The sequence below is a fragment of the Salvia hispanica genome, chromosome 2, assembly GCF_023119035.1.
Source record: "Salvia hispanica cultivar TCC Black 2014 chromosome 2, UniMelb_Shisp_WGS_1.0, whole genome shotgun sequence".
NCBI lineage: Eukaryota > Viridiplantae > Streptophyta > Magnoliopsida > Lamiales > Lamiaceae > Salvia > Salvia hispanica.
The window spans coordinates 30,802,119-30,821,665 of NC_062966.1; the positions used below are offsets into that span (position 1 = coordinate 30,802,119).

Genomic DNA, 19,547 nt, shown 5'->3' on the forward strand with positions numbered 1-19,547 from the left:
GGTGCTCTCGATCATCGCCGTCGCTGCCGCAAACTGGAAGCATCGTGAACTGGGAAGGAATATTGCAAGAGAGAAGCAAATTTGGGATTCTTCCAAATTTGATCTCAACTACGTCACCAAAAGAAAAATTCCCAATGGACCTGACCCTATTCATAACAGGTTTGTCATTATTACTATTTTCAAATAATCGATCTGCTGATGCTACATCATATGAAATTTAATTTTACTAGTTCGTGCATCATATGAAATATAGTTTTACCACGTTGGCTTGGATATTATGATTATGGACGTAGCTATATAATTAGAGATAGAACCAAGACCCGGCCGACCCGAACCAATTGATTGCACTAACAATTTTTTAAAACTATTGTATTTTGTACTTTCTCTCAATTTTATATGCTCCTACATAAAATTGTAATTTTGTCAGTCCAAAATTGTTCGCAAATACAAAAATATAATTTCGTCCTGTTTTTAAAATGTGTATTTTATTTTACTCCCATAGTGTAGTAAAACGCACACACAATAATGACATGGCAAGTAATATTTATCTGTTGTATAATTATGTATTTTGAAGTCAAATTTTCGCTATTAATGACTCTCAAAGCAGTCATTTTTTTTCCCCATTTTCTCTCAAACTACTAATTTAAGAATTGCTTAATTTCATTATTTTGTTCTGTGATTATATTCAAAATACAATAAAGAGCTAGAGTTTTGCATTTGCCAGCTATTTGCACGATAAATTAAGATTTTTCATGACAAAGTTTGCTTTATCATCGAAATTAGACTGTGCAAATAAAGCAGAAAAAAAGAGTTTCACTACCACTTTATCCTTTCTTTGACAGATTTATTAAAGCTCATTTATAAATTTCATATTTTTATCTACACTTTTGAGGGCTTTCAACTTTTCATGTTGGTTTTGTGTCTGAGTTTCCTCATTAGCCCCATCCACTTTATTTTTTACCTTCTAATTAAGTACTCTACTTGATTATAAGCTAGAATTTTTAATTATTTATTAACTGTACTTATATTTCACCTGACTAAATCACACACTTCTAATTTATAAACATAACACGATGATGTACATGTAGTTTCATTGATTTTTTTTGTTTAATACAGAAGAACCGGCAGCTCTCGTCGACCACCGGGCCAAGCTTAGGTGCCCGACCTCAGCTACAAATGATGTGCGACATAAACCACATTAGACTAGTTATAATTTCTAAGTGTAGGTTCCCATCTCGTTTGTACTATGTGAAAAAATATAATCGAACTTTTATAATTAGTACATTTTTTAATACTTGCTATCTTATCTTATAATACCAAGAGATAAAAGACAAACAAACAGACAATTGTTTTAGCCGCCAAGGGAAAAAACACAAGAGTAACATATAAGCCTTTGATTCTATAATATTTGAGTATTTTAAGTCATTAGTTGTGTCGATGGCATGTGTTCCAAACACAAAAAAAAAGAAGAAGAAGAGGGAATCCCCCATTTAAAGGTGAAAATTAGATTAATAAAGGAAGAAAATAAAGTTGTTTGTGGCTGTGGGTTTAGTCTTTTTGATAGATTCTTTGTTAGGGGAAGTGACACTGTTTTGGTCTTTGGTCCATTCAAACTTGCAAAGTTATTTTAGATTCTCTAACCTGAAAAAGGCATATAAATTTGTACACACAATTTTCTAAAAAAAATATGTTGAAAAGAAATATAGTTACATCTAGTTGGATAGGTTTTATGCTTTAGCGAAATCCAACTGAAATCGAATAGGCGAGAAATTTCTAATTTCCTTTCATTTGGAGTTCATTTGAGTTTCATTTCGCATTCGACCATTTCGTCTCGGTCTTCACACACAAACACACAGCACACGGAGATCTCCATTCAAATGTATATATACAGTTCCTATTTGTAGAAAAAAAAATCCAATTAATTTATCAGCTTTTCTGTAATCGCAGAATGGCGGCGAGTTTCAGCTCGAAGAAATCATGAGGGGAAGGAGCTTGTGATTGTTTTTCTTAGCAATCTCCGATTCTAGATCTCCGTCGATTCGTCGGCGGAAATAATTTTTCTGTTGTGTTCTTGGATTCAAGGACTTTTAGATCGGTATTTAGGCAGCTAATAGATTTTTTTTCGAGGCGAAAATGCCGGGGCATGGGAATCTGGATAGGCAAATAGAGCAATTGATGGAGTGCAAGCCGCTATCGGAGGCGGAGGTGAAGATTTTGTGCGATCAGGCGCGGGCGATTCTGGTGGAGGAGTGGAATGTGCAGCCAGTGAAATGCCCCGTCACTGTGTGCGGCGATATCCACGGACAATTTTACGATCTGATCGAGCTGTTCCGGATTGGCGGCAATGCTCCTGATACGAATTATCTTTTTATGGGGGACTACGTAGGTGAGTTTTTTGTCGAATTTATTGAGGCCTTTTTCCTAAATGGTTTGCTTTATGTGATCTTCACTGTCATTCTTTCGGGCTAGTTCATAGCATTTGATTAACAAAATGTTCTTGCTGCAGACCGTGGGTACTATTCTGTGGAGACGGTCACACTCTTAGTGGCCTTGAAAGTTCGTTATAGAGATCGAATCACAATTCTCAGAGGAAATCATGAAAGTCGGCAAATCACTCAAGTGTACGACATCTATCTTATTCCCAGGTATGGGTTCTATGATGAGTGCTTGAGAAAGTATGGCAATGCCAATGTATGGAAGTCTTTCACTGATCTATTTGATTATTTGCCGTTGACAGCACTTATCGAAAGTCAGGTTTGGCCAACAAAAACACACATCTGTATTGACTATAGTGTGTTTACTGTAAGTCTGTATCTGATGCTTTTTGGTCTAATTGTAGGTCTTTTGTTTGCATGGGGGTCTTTCACCGTCACTGGATACCTTGGATAACATTCGAGCTTTAGACCGCATACAGGAGGTACAACTGAGCTTTTTTTTCCTTTTTTTGATAGAATGGTCTATTAATTTGTTTTACCGCCTGAGTTGATTTCATCAATGTCCTTACTAGGTTCCACATGAAGGACCAATGTGCGACCTTTTATGGTCTGATCCGGATGATCGCTGCGGATGGGGAATATCACCACGTGGGGCTGGCTACACCTTTGGACAGGATATAGCTGCTCAGTTCAACCACACGAATGGCCTCACCCTAATTTCAAGGGCCCACCAGCTTGTGATGGAGGGTTTTAATTGGTGTCAGGTTGGACTCGGGTTAGAATGATCGATCTCTCATGCAAATCATAAACCTGAACTTATCTGGCTATATTCCATGTTGTAGGAAAAGAACGTGGTGACAGTGTTTAGCGCCCCAAACTACTGCTACCGTTGTGGAAACATGGCTGCAATACTAGAAATCGGGGAGAACATGGAGCAGAACTTCCTTCAGTTTGATCCAGCTCCCCGGCAGATTGAGCCTGACACAACCCGCAAAACACCAGACTACTTCTTGTGAGCTCTGAGGTCCGTTGCATGCTTGCAGTTAATATTACGGTTGATGTGTCTTAAGAGAAAAAGAGTGTTGTTATTCGAGGATTACTGTCAACGTCATTCTTTGTTTGGAGTTAGGCCCGGCTCCTGAATTCCCGTTTTGTTCTTGAGATACTCACCGGTAACTAACCATGGCACAGAGAGTATTTTGTATATTGTCCCAAATCCAACTCAAAGCTGAAAAACAATCTTATATGGTGTTATGTAATTTAAAAAGGCTTTGATAGGATCCAGGTTTTTAGAAAGATCACAAGTAGCATTGAAAAATAAACTCATTGCTTGGGAGTGATTAGCTTCTAGATTGATTTTCTTTGAATATTTTGAGTTAATGAAGTGATTATGGTGAGGGACAGACAAATATATATACATTTGTTTAGCTTTCTTGGAAAAATCTAATTTCTTAACATAGTTGTTGACTTGTAAGGTTAGCAATAGCATTTATTAGTCATTATTTCTGAGAAATTAATGGAGTTATGATGTACATTAAAAGAATCTAATTCATGTCCTAAATTTTTGTGTAGCAATTGGTTTTAATAAATGTCTATGCTGAAATCAAACATTGAAATTACAACATAACTCAAAAGTAAAAATCTATTATGAAAACTATACTGATATAAAGAAAGAGTTTTGGAACTATTTTCAGAAATGCCATTGAACTATGTTTTGGTGGAAACATCAAAAAAAATTCTTAAAAGAGTTTAGTTATTATATAGTGATAATAGATTCCCAAATACTAAGTTTTAAATCATTAGAAATACCATATAAAATAAGTAGAAACTTAATCTAGAATAGAAATAAAATCAATTCAAATATAAACAATAAGAATATAATACTTGAATTGAAGAAAATCAATAACAGCCGTAGCACACCAAAGCGAGCCTAGCGAAGCAGGTGACAACGAGCAGTGTGGAAGGAGATTTGAAAGCTGCAAGTGGCAATGCGACAAGGTATGGCGGTGGAGCAGCGAGGCAAGTTGAGGATAAGCGACGAGGCAGTGGAAGGTGCGGAGTGAGGCAATCTTTATAACTTTGGAGTTGTAGCATACAGTTGAGAGAGAAACTTTATTAATTTTTATATTTTTGGAAACGTAGTTAATCTACAATTTTTATTTTTATTTTTCAAAAAAATCAATGGTTCTTGATTTATTCTCGTAATGACTTGAAATCCTAACATATGAAGAAAACGCTTTATCAACTCGAGCAAGTCTTATGCTTCTTATTTTAGTATGTTCATTGTATCGAATGTGTTCAAATTGTAGATTAAAAATTAAAAATTAAAGATAATTTATAATAGAGTTATCTATGAATAAATAGAATATATAAGAAAAAAAAATGAGAATACTAGAAGAGAAAAAACCAGGATGAAAACTTGAGAATAAATACATATTTAGTCTATGTATGCCTATTTTACTATTTGTGGAGGTTAAGCAAGCTTAGTTTTTTTTTAGTTTTCAAATGCGATAAAGTGATACTCCATATTAAATTAGTTTCGTAGAATTAATTGAATCGTGCGTATCCAATGGGACAAGACACTAGTCCTTCATTAAAAACTAGTGATTAGTCCCAATTTCATTTTAATCTCCAAATCTTATACAAGGCATGGATACTCTTTTCATCGAGCCTCGAGCAGCGTAATACTCATCTCATTCGTCGAATGGTGAGCATTCGAGCTACTGAGCGAGTTCTCAGTGTCGCTCACATTTCTCTCTGTGAAAAAGCCAGGCTTTTTAGGTGGAGGCAGCTCACCTTGGTTCCCCAACATCAGAACCACCGAGGACATGGTTGGCCTGTCCTCGGGGGTTTGCTGAACGCACAGAAGGCCGACGTGGATTGCTCTCGCCACTTCTGATGAGTACTCGGGCTTGATGTTATATGACTTGATCAGCTCCAACGCGTTCCCTTCAATGTGGAGCATCCATGCCTACCCAAAATCGAAGCTCGTTAACTAGTCCAAACATTTTGATGCATAGGTTGGTTAGTGTTTGTTCGACAACTTACATGTCCTAGAAGGTTGTGGAAGTGATCTCTGTGAGAGAACCCTCTGTTCCTCTTGCCACTCACAATCTCCAGCACTAGAACACCGAAGCTGAAGACATCTGATTTTACCGAGAACAGGCCATCTACTGCATACTCCGGTGACATATATCCGCTGCATAACAAGTAGTACTATTTTGAGTTACGTTTCAAGAAAAGTAACTGCATCACTACTATGTTCAAGAATCTTACTATGTTCCATGACTCTGCTCGTGTTGGCTCCAGTCTCGTTCCCCCCAAAGCTTCTAGCTAGCCCGAAGTCTGATATCTTTGGATTCATGTCTGAATCCAGCAACACGTTGCTGGCTTTGAGGTCCCGGTGAATGATCCTGAGCCGTGAATCTTGATGAAGATACAGAAGGCCGCGAGCAATGCCATTGATGATGTGGTAGCGTTTAGGCCAACCAAGCAACTTGCTTCCCAATGGATCTGCCAAACAAATTCGTGATACGAATGTGAAAAGATCGAACGTAGATAACCTAGACGATGAGACGAGCAATCCTACCAAATAGAATCAAATCCAGACTTCTGTTATGCATATACTCATAGATCAAAAGGTATTCCTCCCCACAAATGCAGCACCCGAGAAGCTTCACCAGATTCCGGTGCTGCAGCTTTGAACGCAGATTACTTCGTTCTTGAACTCGCTCACTCCTTGAAGGGATGTTCTTGATAATCTTTTGACAGCGATCTCCTGCCCCCCATCCAGCACGCCCTGCAGTCAAAATCTCGTTTTTCATTACACGACACCTAAAATTCTGAGCATTCATTACAACCAATTACCTTACCTTATAAACAGGTCCAAATCCACCCTCTCCAATCTTGCTATTGAATGAGAAATCATCAGTAGCTTTACATATTTTTGACAGCTCGAAAAGAGGCAACTCCAAGTCTTTTGCTATGACTTTCGTCATTCAAATCTTTCACATCTTCACGCGAGAGCTGCCTGCAACATTAAACAATGCAAGGGGTTGTAGAATTCGGTCCGAAAGGGAGAAGTTACATCAATGGTTAGATCATCTCGCCTACCTCCTCTCCTAGGCCAAAGATCAGTCTTTTTCCTTCTATGCGAATACAGAAATAGGCCGAGGCATAGCAGAAATAACGATGCTACCAACGCAGTCAAAACCACGATTAAAACCACTTTCCCTCCTCCTTCCATATTCTGCATACCATTTCATTCAGATAAATGCTGTATGACAAACACAAATACAGCAGAAAACAAGCTTTAGAATTCAGATGAAATAATTTATTTCACCTAAGTCGGAAGCAGCCATTCGAATGTAGATATCTTGTCCATCCGCGGACAGTTGTTTGATGTCAACGAGATCTTTGAGCCAAATCAAACACGTATGGCCTCCTGCATCAGCATCTATGATCGTGTAAGCCGTGCAAGAGCAGTTCTTGAAGCATAGCTCCTTGCATCCCTCGAGATTCATGCTCCGATTATACCAAGAATGCTCTGTATCCGGTAGCTTGATACCAGAGTACTTCACGAAGCCATCACTCTGACAGTCCAAAGGTTTTCTCCTAACACACCGCCCGACCAGCTCCCACGCTCCCAACTCCCTGCATCTTTAGGCACGAATTTTTCCAAGCATCCACAGACGGCCGTGTTGCAAACGCCATACGAGCCACAGAGATTGTAAAAGTCACAGTTATTGGTGGGCGCAGTGAGATAAATCCGCCAACTCTGCGTTTGATCATCCCAACTCCATCTCTGACCAACACCACTCTGACTCAAAGCATACCTCGAAATCACTGAGGTGTTGATGAGCTCGTAGTGATAGTACACCTCGTTCTCGTTCATAACTAATCCGAATCTGAAAACCGGATTCTCCTCAAGCCTGGTAAGCCGCTGAAGGTGTGGCCATTCCATGGTCCAGTACTGTACCTTTTATCTCTACCTTGTCTCAAAACATTTTGCGGATAGCCAGTGGGATCACAGTGGTATGTGAAATCTCCGGCTGCTGGATCATCGTAGCTCTTCCACGAGGAGAGGTAGAACTCCACACCAGCTGCGAAGTCCCAACCAAGCTTCATCCCTGGAAGAAGGGTGTCGGTTGGATGATCAAAGCTCTGCCAGAGGAACTTGTTAGGATCATTCGCATCTCTGACAACGAGGTTTCCAGTGTCGAGCAGCTGAGCAATGGGAATCTTGACTGCGACGACGTGTTGGCTGACCAGATAGCAGGGTTTGGGACTCATCAAAAGGGCCAAGGTTCCCGGCTCGATGAATTTCAACACACCTGAGGGTTTTCGAGTGGAGTTCCTCTGTTGGCAACCCAAACAGCGGTCTGAACCGATACCTTCTTGTACCATATGCCTAAATATCGATCTTGGAGTTCCCAGGCTGAAAATCCCATCTCAAGCTCCCACCGGACGAGACCAAGTGTCTCCGTCTCTAATGACATCAGTAGCAGCTATGGTGTCCATTGCAAGAGGCATTTTCTCAGCAGAAGACAACAAGGATGCTGTGATAACAAGCGAAGAGATAACTGAAGGAATGTTTTCATGGTCTTAGATCTCTAAACACCTTTTATTTTCGTGCAGAAGATCGAATTAAAATTCATTCAAACTAGCACAGCCAAAAACAGAGCAGCTTACAACATATTAATGGCAGCAACTGCACGTCTGCACCCTCTTGTCCTAGAGCGAAGACTCTTCTACTTGACCCGTTCAAGGGCGAACCGAGCTTTCACCATGCCAGCTCGGGCATCAGGATGGAAATCTGCAGCATCGATGAAGCTAATCTAATCTTGTCACTGGAAATTGCTACTCCAAGTTAAATTTTGATTTTTGGGACCAAGACATTTCAGAAAATGAAATCAATAAGAGTTAAAGTTTGGATACTGATAAGTCAAAATATTTGGACCCCCACCCTTTTTTCTTTACCTGTTATCCGGGACACATGAGTTTAACAAAATTGACCTGAAATGATTAGGGACATGGTATCAAAATTTTAAACAAGTTGGGTTAAAACAGCTAGAATATTTTAGTGTATGGAACATGATGTTTTGTCTGAGACATTCAAATACCATGAGCATGTTTCATGAGTTGCAAGATACACAACTTGCAATCAGATTCTTGTAATTAGATTCTGGTTCATATTTTAAAAATGGATTCTTGGAGCTTTATCTTATCCAAGATTAAACCCTTTTCTGCAAATGAAGTTCATCTAATCTATAACATTAAAAGCCCCAAGTCAAAATGAAGGAATTCATATATCTCAGTGATAATCAAATAAAGTTACATCCACAGAAAACCCAAAAATATAAAACTTTTCCTGTAACAAAATCTAAAGCCTACAAAGAACCAAAAAAGATACAAATTGTGAAAGAACCAATCAAAGAACAAAAGTACGGTGTTTTTCCCTTTACAACGAGCCTCAAACAGTTGAACAGAATGGATCCCCATGGCAGCAAACCAGTCGAGACATCACCCAAATTTGGGCCCATAACAAAGCCCCTCAATCCTGATCCCACACTTCACAAAACCCTTCCCAAAACAGGCTCAATTGCCTCTGCCCCCAAACCCGGGGAGCTCGACCCTAGAGCCCTCGTCTGGTTCTTCCCGCAGCAACGTAGTCGAACCCCCCAAAATTTGAAAAACCTCCCATACTTGGTACTTATAGTGATTGATCACAACTACTTTGGGGCAGATTGAGGTAAGTAAACCCCCCCCCTTTAGGTGGAAATGGGCACCCTTACAAAGGGGGCATCTAGCGCCTGGCCCGATTTGACATGCCTCACCGCACCCACAGGGATACCCCATGGTGACTCCCTGAGGGGGCATTTCCCCCATGGGGCCCAAAACTATGGCAAGATGTTTTGATCTCCCCCAAAGTGCTTGAGGAAGACGGGGGGCCCCCCAATGCACGGTGCCCTGAGGGCAAACCCTAATGTCCTGAAACCTGCCCGGGAAGAATAGGGAAATATAATACTCATCCACATCCATAAATAAACCCAACTGCATTCATCCCTTGCCAAAGCACAATGTGAGAACCCTGTTCTTGAGTCTTGATCCATGGCCATACATGCCTAGTCCCTTTAAATTTCATGATCAAGTTTTTGAACAATTTATCAATCCCATCATCACATTGTTGCTAAATAAAATTTTTCGACTCCTAACCAAGAAGAATTGCCCCTGAATTGAGAGGCTTGATTCCACACCATGGTACAAACACATGCCAAATTTTCCCCCTCCTTCCTCATCCTCCTCCCACTCCCATTATCGAAAATCTTGGCCACGGGGATGTGCGCCACGGCCTCCCCACGAGGCCGGGTGGCCTCAACCCAAAAGTGACTCAAACCCCCGACCCTTATCAAGACCTGAAACACCCTCTCCGGAAACCCCCACCCCCCCCCCAGCCGCCGGATCGCCCCTCCACGAGGGAGAAACGGCCACCCGACCATCAAGCTTCCCTAACCCAAAATGAAGCTAAACGAGGGGTTGGACTTTTACCCGCCTCAGTTAAACCCCCTTCACAAACACAACAGCATTTTCCCCCATTCTCAAGCCGCATACGCCACATTGTCCCATGATTTCACCGTCTTTCCTATCCCTTCTCTCTCAAGATCCCTTTTTTTAAACCCTTTCAAATGCACAGCCCAGGCAATCCCCCGGCCCAAAAGGGGCCCCAAAAACGACCAAACCCATCAAATTTTCCCCAGACAAAACCCTTCTTTTCTTCTTCACAAACCCCTCATTCTTACCGTAGTAAACACCCCAACTTACCCCAAAACCGCTCCTTTTTCCGACCCATCTCCCCCACCGCCAGCCACCATCAACAAAACAGTCCGGAAACAGTACCCTACCCTTCTCAAGAGAAAAACCCACCAAATTCCCCCACCGATTTCACCGTTCTTGAAGTAGAAGACGACAACAAAGATAAGCTCGGCACCACCAAAACCGGGCGGAAGGCAGAAGAGGTAGAATGGCTAGTGTAAGAAAGAAGAGAAAGAAAGCTAAAAAACCCGATAAACAGAATTGGAAATCTCACAGACTGCAAGTGTGAGGGTTTGATGAAGCGCTTCCGCTTGCGGCGTTGATCGGAAGACTCCATTTTGTAACTATTTTTTCAAAGTGATTTTGAGATGAAAAGAAGGATGTTTAGAGAGAGAATGTGGGGAGAATTGTTTTAGTGTGGAAGATCTGTCTAAATACCGACAGCTGGGTTGGGTAGTTTCTTCGGGAAGTGCAGTAAATGTCGGAGAGAATCAAGGGATACATTTTTGGGCAGTGAACGCGTTTACCTTAAAACTCAAAAATACGGATTCTTCCATTTCTTTGCTGCGAATCTGCAAGCTGTCGGGTTTTACAAAAATTCCATCGCATAAGATTTCAATGATTTGATTCGTCAACGGTATTACAGAATTTTCAATGTTTTCTTCCTTCTTTTTTGGTCGATTGCTTACAGTATCATATTCATAGGAGTATTAGAGTATATAATAGGAATGCTTTATAATTAGATTTTTTTTGTTTGTTGTAAATTTGACATGTTAAAAAAAAAATTGATCACTATTGAATCAAATCGGATTGAAGTTTTATGAAAATTAATCTCTCTTGTGAATAATTTAGTGTTTCTTAGTAGAAAATATGTAGCACACTGTGTGTGTGTATTCAAAATGTAAATCAAAATAATATTTTAAAAAAATATATACATAGACCATGAAAACATTGATTTTTAAGATTTGTGATGCCGTATTTTTTGAAACTTTACATTTGAAAAGTCTCCTTGAAATAAAGGTCAAGTCTTGTGGCCCCAAATGCACTTATTATATAGAAGGAATATGATTGTATAATTTTATTCCAAATGTTGTTATATACTCCTATTTCCTTTATTGTTATATTTTTATTATGGCATTTTCTAATTCCTAAGTCCTAACTTGATATGTTTGAGTAATTGTGTGGCAAGAAGCTACTTTGCCGATGTAAAGTAACGACTTTATGCTTTTAATGAAAACCACCAAACAAATCCTCTTTGAAGGCAATTTTGCTGAATTCCCACTCTTTTGTCAACTATATAAAGGGTGTGTGCATGTGGAATTTTAGGTGTGGTGCATAATTTACTTCCATAATGATTAAAGGTGCTTGTATAGTTGTCTATAAACAATTTCTAAATTCAATTTAGTTTAGTTTATATTGCAAGTTGATTGTTACTGTAAAGCGGTCTATACCACACTTTGCAGGCATGCAAGAATGAAGAATCCTTCACTATTCCTTATTATTTCGATTATTAACGCATATAACACTATTATCGTAATATTTTATTTTATCGCATATTAGCATAGACATTTCATTTAGGTGCATATATAGGGTTTATACTGATTTGTTTTTTCTTACAAGCTACCACACCAATAAGTTCATCTAGGGTTATTTATTAATGTTACAACAACAATGTGAAATATTAAACTATGAAGATTTAATTTGACAACAAACTATCAATATGAGATAATTGTATGGATGGAGTATACGAACTTCTATAAATGCTGCATATCTTTTTTTATATATATAAATGCTGCATATCTTCATTACATATAATTTCACCTACTATATTAAATCTTAGATGTGCTGAAATTGGAGGTAGCAGATTGCAGAAAATACCATTAACAAAAATTAATGTACTAGTAGTTTAAATTAATAATTTGTTTCTATAGCAGACGTCAACGTTTGTCATGTTTCTTCTAGCCCATTCCATTTGGAAGTAACGTAATAAGATCATATTTGTGCATAATGTAATTTTGAAAATAATGACCGACTAATGTGATTATAGTAATTACTATATATTTGGTGGTCGCATAATTAATGCAATTAAATATAGCTAGGGGCAAAATTAAGTAATTATAGTAACCGGCGGTGGCACATGTACAGATAAGGAAAAGTATAGACGACAAAGGCTTGTGTTCACAGCCTGTCTAGAAATTTCTAGATAAGCTTTGCCCAAAATATGTGATTCATTTTGAAGTACTATATAACTACGATTAGGAGTACTAAGGAAAATGTTTTAGAGACGTAATGTTTAAGCTAATTCTATACGAGGTTAAATTAGTAATTGTGCATTGAATTTTATTTTTGGAGAAATTTATATTTTGTGTATATACTTTATTACCCTTACATTAATTTACTTAGTTATTTAAGGATATGGAACTAATAATGCAAGTATAATTTTATTTTGACTATGTGGGACCTACACATTTGTGATGCATGGTTTTTTTAATATTTATTATTTTTTGTTACATTTATTTAAAGTCATATTTTAAAATTTTAAATATTGTAATTTTATTAAATTAATAGTATGTTTAATAGGTGAATAAAAGACGTATCAAACTAGACCTTATTGACTTTAGATGAGATGATCGAATAATTATTCAAAAATAATTAGCACAATGAAATATTAAATTTTTTTGTCAAATTTTAATAAGTTGTAATAAATCAAAATATTGATAAACTTATTGATAATTAATTTACAATTAAATTGATGTGAAATTATTCTTTTTGTTACTACTTTTTATTCACAATAATTTCTTTATAAAAAATTAAAAATTTTATAGATGCAAAAAGTTTACTAGAATTCTTAATTCAATTCACTATAACGTACGAAAAATTAAATTTGATATATAATATATTGATGTTAATTGAGCAATACGGTTTTGATTCTAAGAATATTATAATTATAATTTTTTGTTTTTCATAATTTTGATTTATGTAATTTGTAAAATTTTGAAACATTACCATCAAACCTCGATAAAAAAATAATCACATGTTTCTTCGTTCATCTACTTAGCATTTTAAAGGTATATGAATAATATTTTATCTTTTTCTTACAATGTCAGAGTTCTCAGTTAAATTCACAATAACAAGTAAGAAAATTAAAATGTGATATTTGGTGTATTAAAAAAATTAGTATTAATTGAGTTGACGATTTTGATTTTAATTATTTCATAATTTCAATTTAGATTCTTTACTTTACAAAATTATAATTTCTTTAATTTAAAATTTTTGAAACATTATGTTGTACCTTGAATAAAAAAATAATTGCATTATCTTTAAGTCATCTATTTAATATTTGAAATATATATAATAAATATTTTATATTTTCCTTTATAGAATATTATAGTTTTTAGCTAAAAATATTGTTAATATGCAACAAATTATAATTTGATATAGTATGATATATAAAGTACTCTTACTAATTAAGTTTAAGGTTTTGATTTTAAGAGATTCTTAATTTCAATTTTAATTCTTTACGTTCTATAATGTTTATTTCTTTTAATTCTTAACTTATGGAACATTAAGTTGAAGCTCAACAAAAAAAATCACATGTTCTAGATCATCTATTTAATATTTTAGAGATATATAATTAATTATATATTCTTTTATTTTTATATAAAATATTAGTGTTATTGACTCAATTCACTGTATATTGTAACTAATTAGAATTTGATATATGATATATTTATACTTAATTCATGTAATATTTAATATATTAAAGATATACAGTTAATATTTTATCTTTTTCTTTAAAAAAATATTATAGTTGTTTATTTATTCACTATATCAGCAACAAATTAAAAGTTTCAATATTCGTTCCAAAATTTTGATTATTCGTTCCAAAATTTTGATTTCTTTAGATTCTTAATGTTAGTGACAGAGTCTTACTAGTATTAGTCAATTAAAATTAAAAAAAAATATTATTTGTAACAAAAGCTATAGAAATACCACAAAAATACGATAACGCAAAAAATGCTTAATCATAGTAACTATATTATTTTACTATACAATTCAAATTTGAATAAGAAAAATGTTTTAATTTTTTTTTTCATATATTAAAATAATTGATTTCATTGTTGTATATTTTAGAATATTTAAATAAAAGAACAAGCTATAAAAGAATGGTAGTACTACTGTATTAAGTTATCGAATTATTTTATAGTTAAATATAATACTTTAGTTGTATAATGTGTTAATTAATACTACTGTAATGATAAATTTATAATCTGAATGTAATATTTTAAAATCCATTTATAACTTTAATGCATGATTCAAATTTATCTCGAATCAATGCACATGCATTTAGATTATGTATTTAGTTTGATTTTAATTTTCCTTAATTGTAGATATCCATTTAATATGATATTAGGGTAAATTAGTCACAATATAAAATATAATTATGGCAAAATGACATAGGGGTATTATGGCATAGAGACATTAAGTCTCTAAATCACTACTCATTTAATCTATGCATATGGCATTATCAATATACTATACAATGTATTATAAGAAAATCATTTGCAAACGGTAAATATTTATTGATCGGATCATACGTAGTTAATTCTCAAACGGACTAACGGAGTATGCTTTTTTTACACAATCAATAATGTTTTTTCTCTATGATATATGATCATACTTTTAACTAGTATACCAAATTACTAATAATTTGTTCAGAATAAAATACTTAAGGATGACTTGAACATGATTCTATCGGTCAGACATTGCATATTCTAGAGAGAAAGAATGTACAGTGTACTTGTATGTATTTATCATAATCATATACTCCTATTTTGTTTATTGACCGAGCTAGATCGATAGTAGTACTAGTATTTTACATTCCCAATTTCCTACCCTACAGATTTTTGGAGGTGGATCCCCTGCTGTGACATTGCACTAGTATTTTACATTCCTAATTTCCTACACTATGAATTTCCGGAAGATGATCCCTGTTGTGACAATGCCATAGCAGGCATGCGGCTTAAAACACATGAATTTGTTAACTAAACGCAATAGTCATGCTAACTTTTTCTATCCTTAATTCAAACCTTTTTAACCACATTTTTATTCTATTAAATTGTAAAACACACTAAAAAATACATTTGCATATTAGAGTATTTTATTATATACGTATTTGACTTTGATAGTTATTTTTATTAATATTTTTTAAATTGATGTTTGCAACGGTTAATAGGAATTAGTATATAGTTTACCTTTAATTATTTTTGCATAATCCTTTTATTTTAGGAATAATAAATAATTATTTATTTTAATACTTTCACTGATATATAGAGTTCCTATATTTATGAATTATAATTGAATCATATATGTTTAATTGTTGAGTATTTTGACACATCTTTTGGCCATTATTGCTCAAATAAAAGGAATAGGTACAAAATAACTCAAACTAAATTATACTACTAATAAGTCTTGGTCGTCTGAAAATATTAAAAATTACTATTAAAAAGAACATAATTTATCAAAGAAAGCATATATACACAAATATTTCCAAGTGCAAAGTATGGTAGAATTTAAAATAATAAATGGTATTTAAAAAATGTGAATAGAAGAAAAAAAGTCTGACTATAATTCTTGCATTTAAATTCACTGGTAATAGCTAAACATGAATTAAAAGAATAATAATAAGAATAAGTATCAAAGTCAACATAAATAATAAAATACTCTAATATGCAAATGTATTTTTTAGTGTGCTTTACAATTTAATAAAATAAAAATGTGTTTAAAAAGGTGTGAGTTAAACATAGAATAGGTAAGGGAAAGAATGGCAGCAAGAATTGAAACATGCAGTAAGGTTGTGAGTAGTCATTGCTGTTTATAGCAAGAAAACAATATCTTTCATTGATATAATATGTTGAACTCGTCCCATTCTTACAAGGAAGATCACTATATATACTAGACAGAAGGACCTAGAACATAACATGAAATCCTAAAGGACCAGCTGTAACATTAGCTAAACAACAAATTCAAATAGCGATTCTGAGAGGATCTCTGATTTCTCACGCTGTGATCCTGAGCTCTTAACCAATGAACAATTGCGACATCAATATATCCTTCCATGATGGAGCAGGCTGAGGTGGCTTTTCCAAGTCATCAACTTTAGCTACTTTTGCATCCTTAACATCCTTGTGTACATGACTTTTCAACTTAACATTTCTTGCTCCAGCTTGAACACTACATGGCTCCAAGATAGCCATGTTACGTAAGCATGACTATTGCGTTTAGTTAACAAATTCATGGTTTTAAGCACGCATGCCCCGCTGTGTTATTGATGAATTTCCTCATGTAATGCAAATTTCCTTGGCGGAGAGAAAACGTGTTTGGTTTGAAAACTAGTGGGCTAAAGCGAATAAGGAGCTAGCATTTGGCAACCACTAAAATTCAATTCGATTTAAATTATTTTTTTGTAGCACCCCTTTTGTACACGTATACACCATACTAGTAGTACTAGTTTAACTTTTAACTTTTAAGGATGTCGTTGATTAATTGATTTCAAATTATCAGTAATCCCACCAAATTCCCCCTACTATGATTAAAGGGAGAACATTTTAGTTGCACCGTCACTTCATCACACCTCAAATCACGCCCAAATCTCTACGATTCTCAGAATCCCACCCAATTTCATTTTTGTTTGTATTTTTTTTATGAAATGTCAAACAAATTCGAGTATATCAATCCAAAAATCGTAGATCCAATTTTTTTTTTGTGTAAACTACGCACTCCACATGATTTATGAAGGATGCCATCCACGGTTACATAAGTGGACATAGTATACAATAATTAATTGGTAAACCATCTCACAGATAGAATGTAAGTCGCATTAGGGATTTTTTATGATTGTCATTTGTCACATAAGTGGAATACTAGTACTACTACATACGAAATTAAAAGTTGAGACCTTAGCTGTTTTGTGAATATAAATTTTTTGAAATAGTTGTGAGGACTTAGTGGCCCACCATAGTACATGACCAGGCCCAGTATAAGGCCCAACTAAAATCTCATTACTCCCTAACCCTAAATTCCTAATTGTGACCATACACCCCAAACCACACCACACTATCACATTTGTAGAGTCACGTTAACAATATAGTAACGTGTTATACAGTACATAGTAAATTCTATTTTGTTTTTAATGTGGCTAAAAGTATTTAGGAGCGTGCATAGGCATCTTTACTTTTTTTATATAAAAAATATAATTATGATATGGATAAATATCACTAATCTCCAAATTATATCCATTTTTATCAAAAATATCTCGAACTAATAGAAAATACTCCTGATGTATAAAAAATATGGTTCGAAAATTTGGAGCATGATATTTTTATTACAACGTCAATAATTTGAGATTTAGATAATTTCTTATAATTCATGACAATTTTGACGGCATATATAATTTGGAGTTTAAACTTTAAAGTAATGTTAATCGTGAGGCACATAAACTAGTTTAGCCCTAGATATGATGTTAATCCAGATTAAAACAATCGTTTGGTAGACGAGATTAGTAATGTTGAAGGGTGAAGACTAAATAATGTAAATCATGGTACTATCATGTCGTGCTAGATCTACATTGGTCCACGACGAGAGCGATGACCCGAATGTGACAAGAGGCGATTAGCACGCTCCTAAGAAAGCTGTTTTTGGAGGAGGAAACTCGGGGTCCATGCGATAGGAAGCTGGAGAACGTGCTCGGGAAGTTGCGGCAAAGGAAGGGCCGAACGGAGCCGGCTTCGCTCCCTGACGAAACCGCCGACTCGCTGGGCGTGACAAGGAATTTGGCATAGTAGGCGGGTCGCCAACTTCTCCCTTGATGAAGATGACGAGTCACCAAGTGCGCACGACATTTTGGACTTCCTTACCAACGACTCGCCAACTTCGCTCTTCAACGAACCTAGCGACTCGCCAGCTGCGTATGGCATTTTGAAGCACGTTCTGGCGAGCCGCAAGCTTTGTCTCTCTACGAAATTGGCGACTCGCCGCAGCGTCCGAGAATGTGATGTCAAGAGGCTCAAACTGCACTCAACAATAATGTCTAAGCTCCTCCGCTAGGACAAAGGCTGGACTCCAAGATTCATTGTAGTTACATTTTAATCTATTGTTGGGATTAAATTGAATGTTAAAGGTATGCAATTCTAGTTCTTGTTTGCTAATTTTGTGGAGTCATTAGATTCTTGTTTGTGAAAGTTGCTCTGTTGTTTTAGAAGGTTTTCAAGCATCCATCTAAATCATAACACCTTTATTTTCTTATTTTACACCATTTTCATTATTTCATTTATTGTTTGGTTATTTGGGTATTTAAATATTTGACTGGAGTAAGCCCAGAAAAACATATGTCTTGAATTATTAACATTCACGTTATTCGGATAACTAACCCAACTCGGATAACGGTGGTTACCGATCATATATGTTATTGTCTTCTTCATTGTTGTATAAGATATTTTATAAAAATAAAATTGAACACAAAATTATGAATTATGATATATAATTATTAAAAATAAATTAAAGACAAAAATTGACAATATGAATCATAATTTTGTGCCCGGAGGTAATATATGTTGGAAATAAATATATTAGAGGAGCAATTTGATTGGGAAGAAATATTTGAGAAGTTAATTGGTTGGTTGAATATATAAGAAATAAGAAACTCTTTATTTTCAAACTCTCTTAATTGGTGCAAAATGATACAACTCTCCCATAATTATAGTAATTCATTACTTATCCATTATTTTATACTAATAAATAGTTAGAGAGGGAGAGAAGAATGTTATAGATAAAAGTATTCGCAATTTATTTTCTCTTACTTTACTATCTTTACTTTATTTATATGAAAAATATTTTTCTAATTTATTTTGAAGAAGTATAAAACTAAAAAGAATTATTCAAGTAGCGTGAGAGACAGAGTAAGTATTGTTTACTATTTTAGATATGTGTAATGACCGATTTTAGTCCTTTTTTTCTTTTATCAACTTACATGCCTAACTCAATACAAAAAAAAAAGTTGAAACGATATGATAAATCTTAAAAATACATAAAAAATTTGAAACGATATGATAATCTTAATCCCACAATGGATGAATCCGTATGACATATTGGATTCCAAAAATACCCTCTTATAAATTTCGACTATATTTTCCTTTTTGTGTAAAACGGAAGAAGTATATTATAGGAGTAGAAAAAGGACGCATGAAAACAGAGTAAAATCTCGTCTCTCTCTCTCTCTAAATATAAACCGCTTCCAAAATC

At 35.1% G+C, this 19,547-nt stretch overlaps 3 protein-coding genes and 1 pseudogene across 3 annotated transcripts; 1 reads left to right on the plus strand and 3 right to left on the minus strand.

The window, feature by feature from the left end:
* Window positions 1-1,812: 1,812 nt before the first annotated feature.
* LOC125208485 (serine/threonine-protein phosphatase PP2A-2 catalytic subunit-like) lies at window positions 1,813-3,890 on the plus strand. The gene is made up of 5 exons (XM_048108116.1): window positions 1,813-2,386; window positions 2,507-2,754; window positions 2,840-2,917; window positions 3,008-3,199; window positions 3,278-3,890. Exons 1-5 carry the CDS (start codon window positions 2,134-2,136, stop codon window positions 3,449-3,451), a joined length of 945 nt encoding a protein of 314 aa, XP_047964073.1. The 5' UTR covers window positions 1,813-2,133; the 3' UTR covers window positions 3,452-3,890.
* Window positions 3,891-5,070: 1,180 nt separating this feature from the next.
* Window positions 5,071-5,777, minus strand: LOC125208487 (G-type lectin S-receptor-like serine/threonine-protein kinase SD1-1). The gene is made up of 3 exons (XM_048108120.1): window positions 5,712-5,777; window positions 5,484-5,634; window positions 5,071-5,406 (listed from the first exon to the last, which is right to left on the minus strand). The coding sequence occupies exons 2-3, from the start codon at window positions 5,625-5,627 to the stop codon at window positions 5,098-5,100; spliced, it is 453 nt and encodes a 150-aa protein (XP_047964077.1). The 5' UTR covers window positions 5,628-5,634; window positions 5,712-5,777; the 3' UTR covers window positions 5,071-5,097.
* Window positions 5,662-6,433, minus strand: LOC125206783 (G-type lectin S-receptor-like serine/threonine-protein kinase At4g27290). The gene is made up of 3 exons (XM_048106008.1): window positions 6,308-6,433; window positions 6,116-6,234; window positions 5,662-5,998 (listed from the first exon to the last, which is right to left on the minus strand). The coding sequence occupies exons 1-3, from the start codon at window positions 6,431-6,433 to the stop codon at window positions 5,662-5,664; spliced, it is 582 nt and encodes a 193-aa protein (XP_047961965.1).
* A 150-nt stretch (window positions 6,434-6,583) lies between these two features.
* Window positions 6,584-16,504, minus strand: LOC125206784 (annotated as a pseudogene).
* Window positions 16,505-19,547: the final 3,043 nt, after the last annotated feature.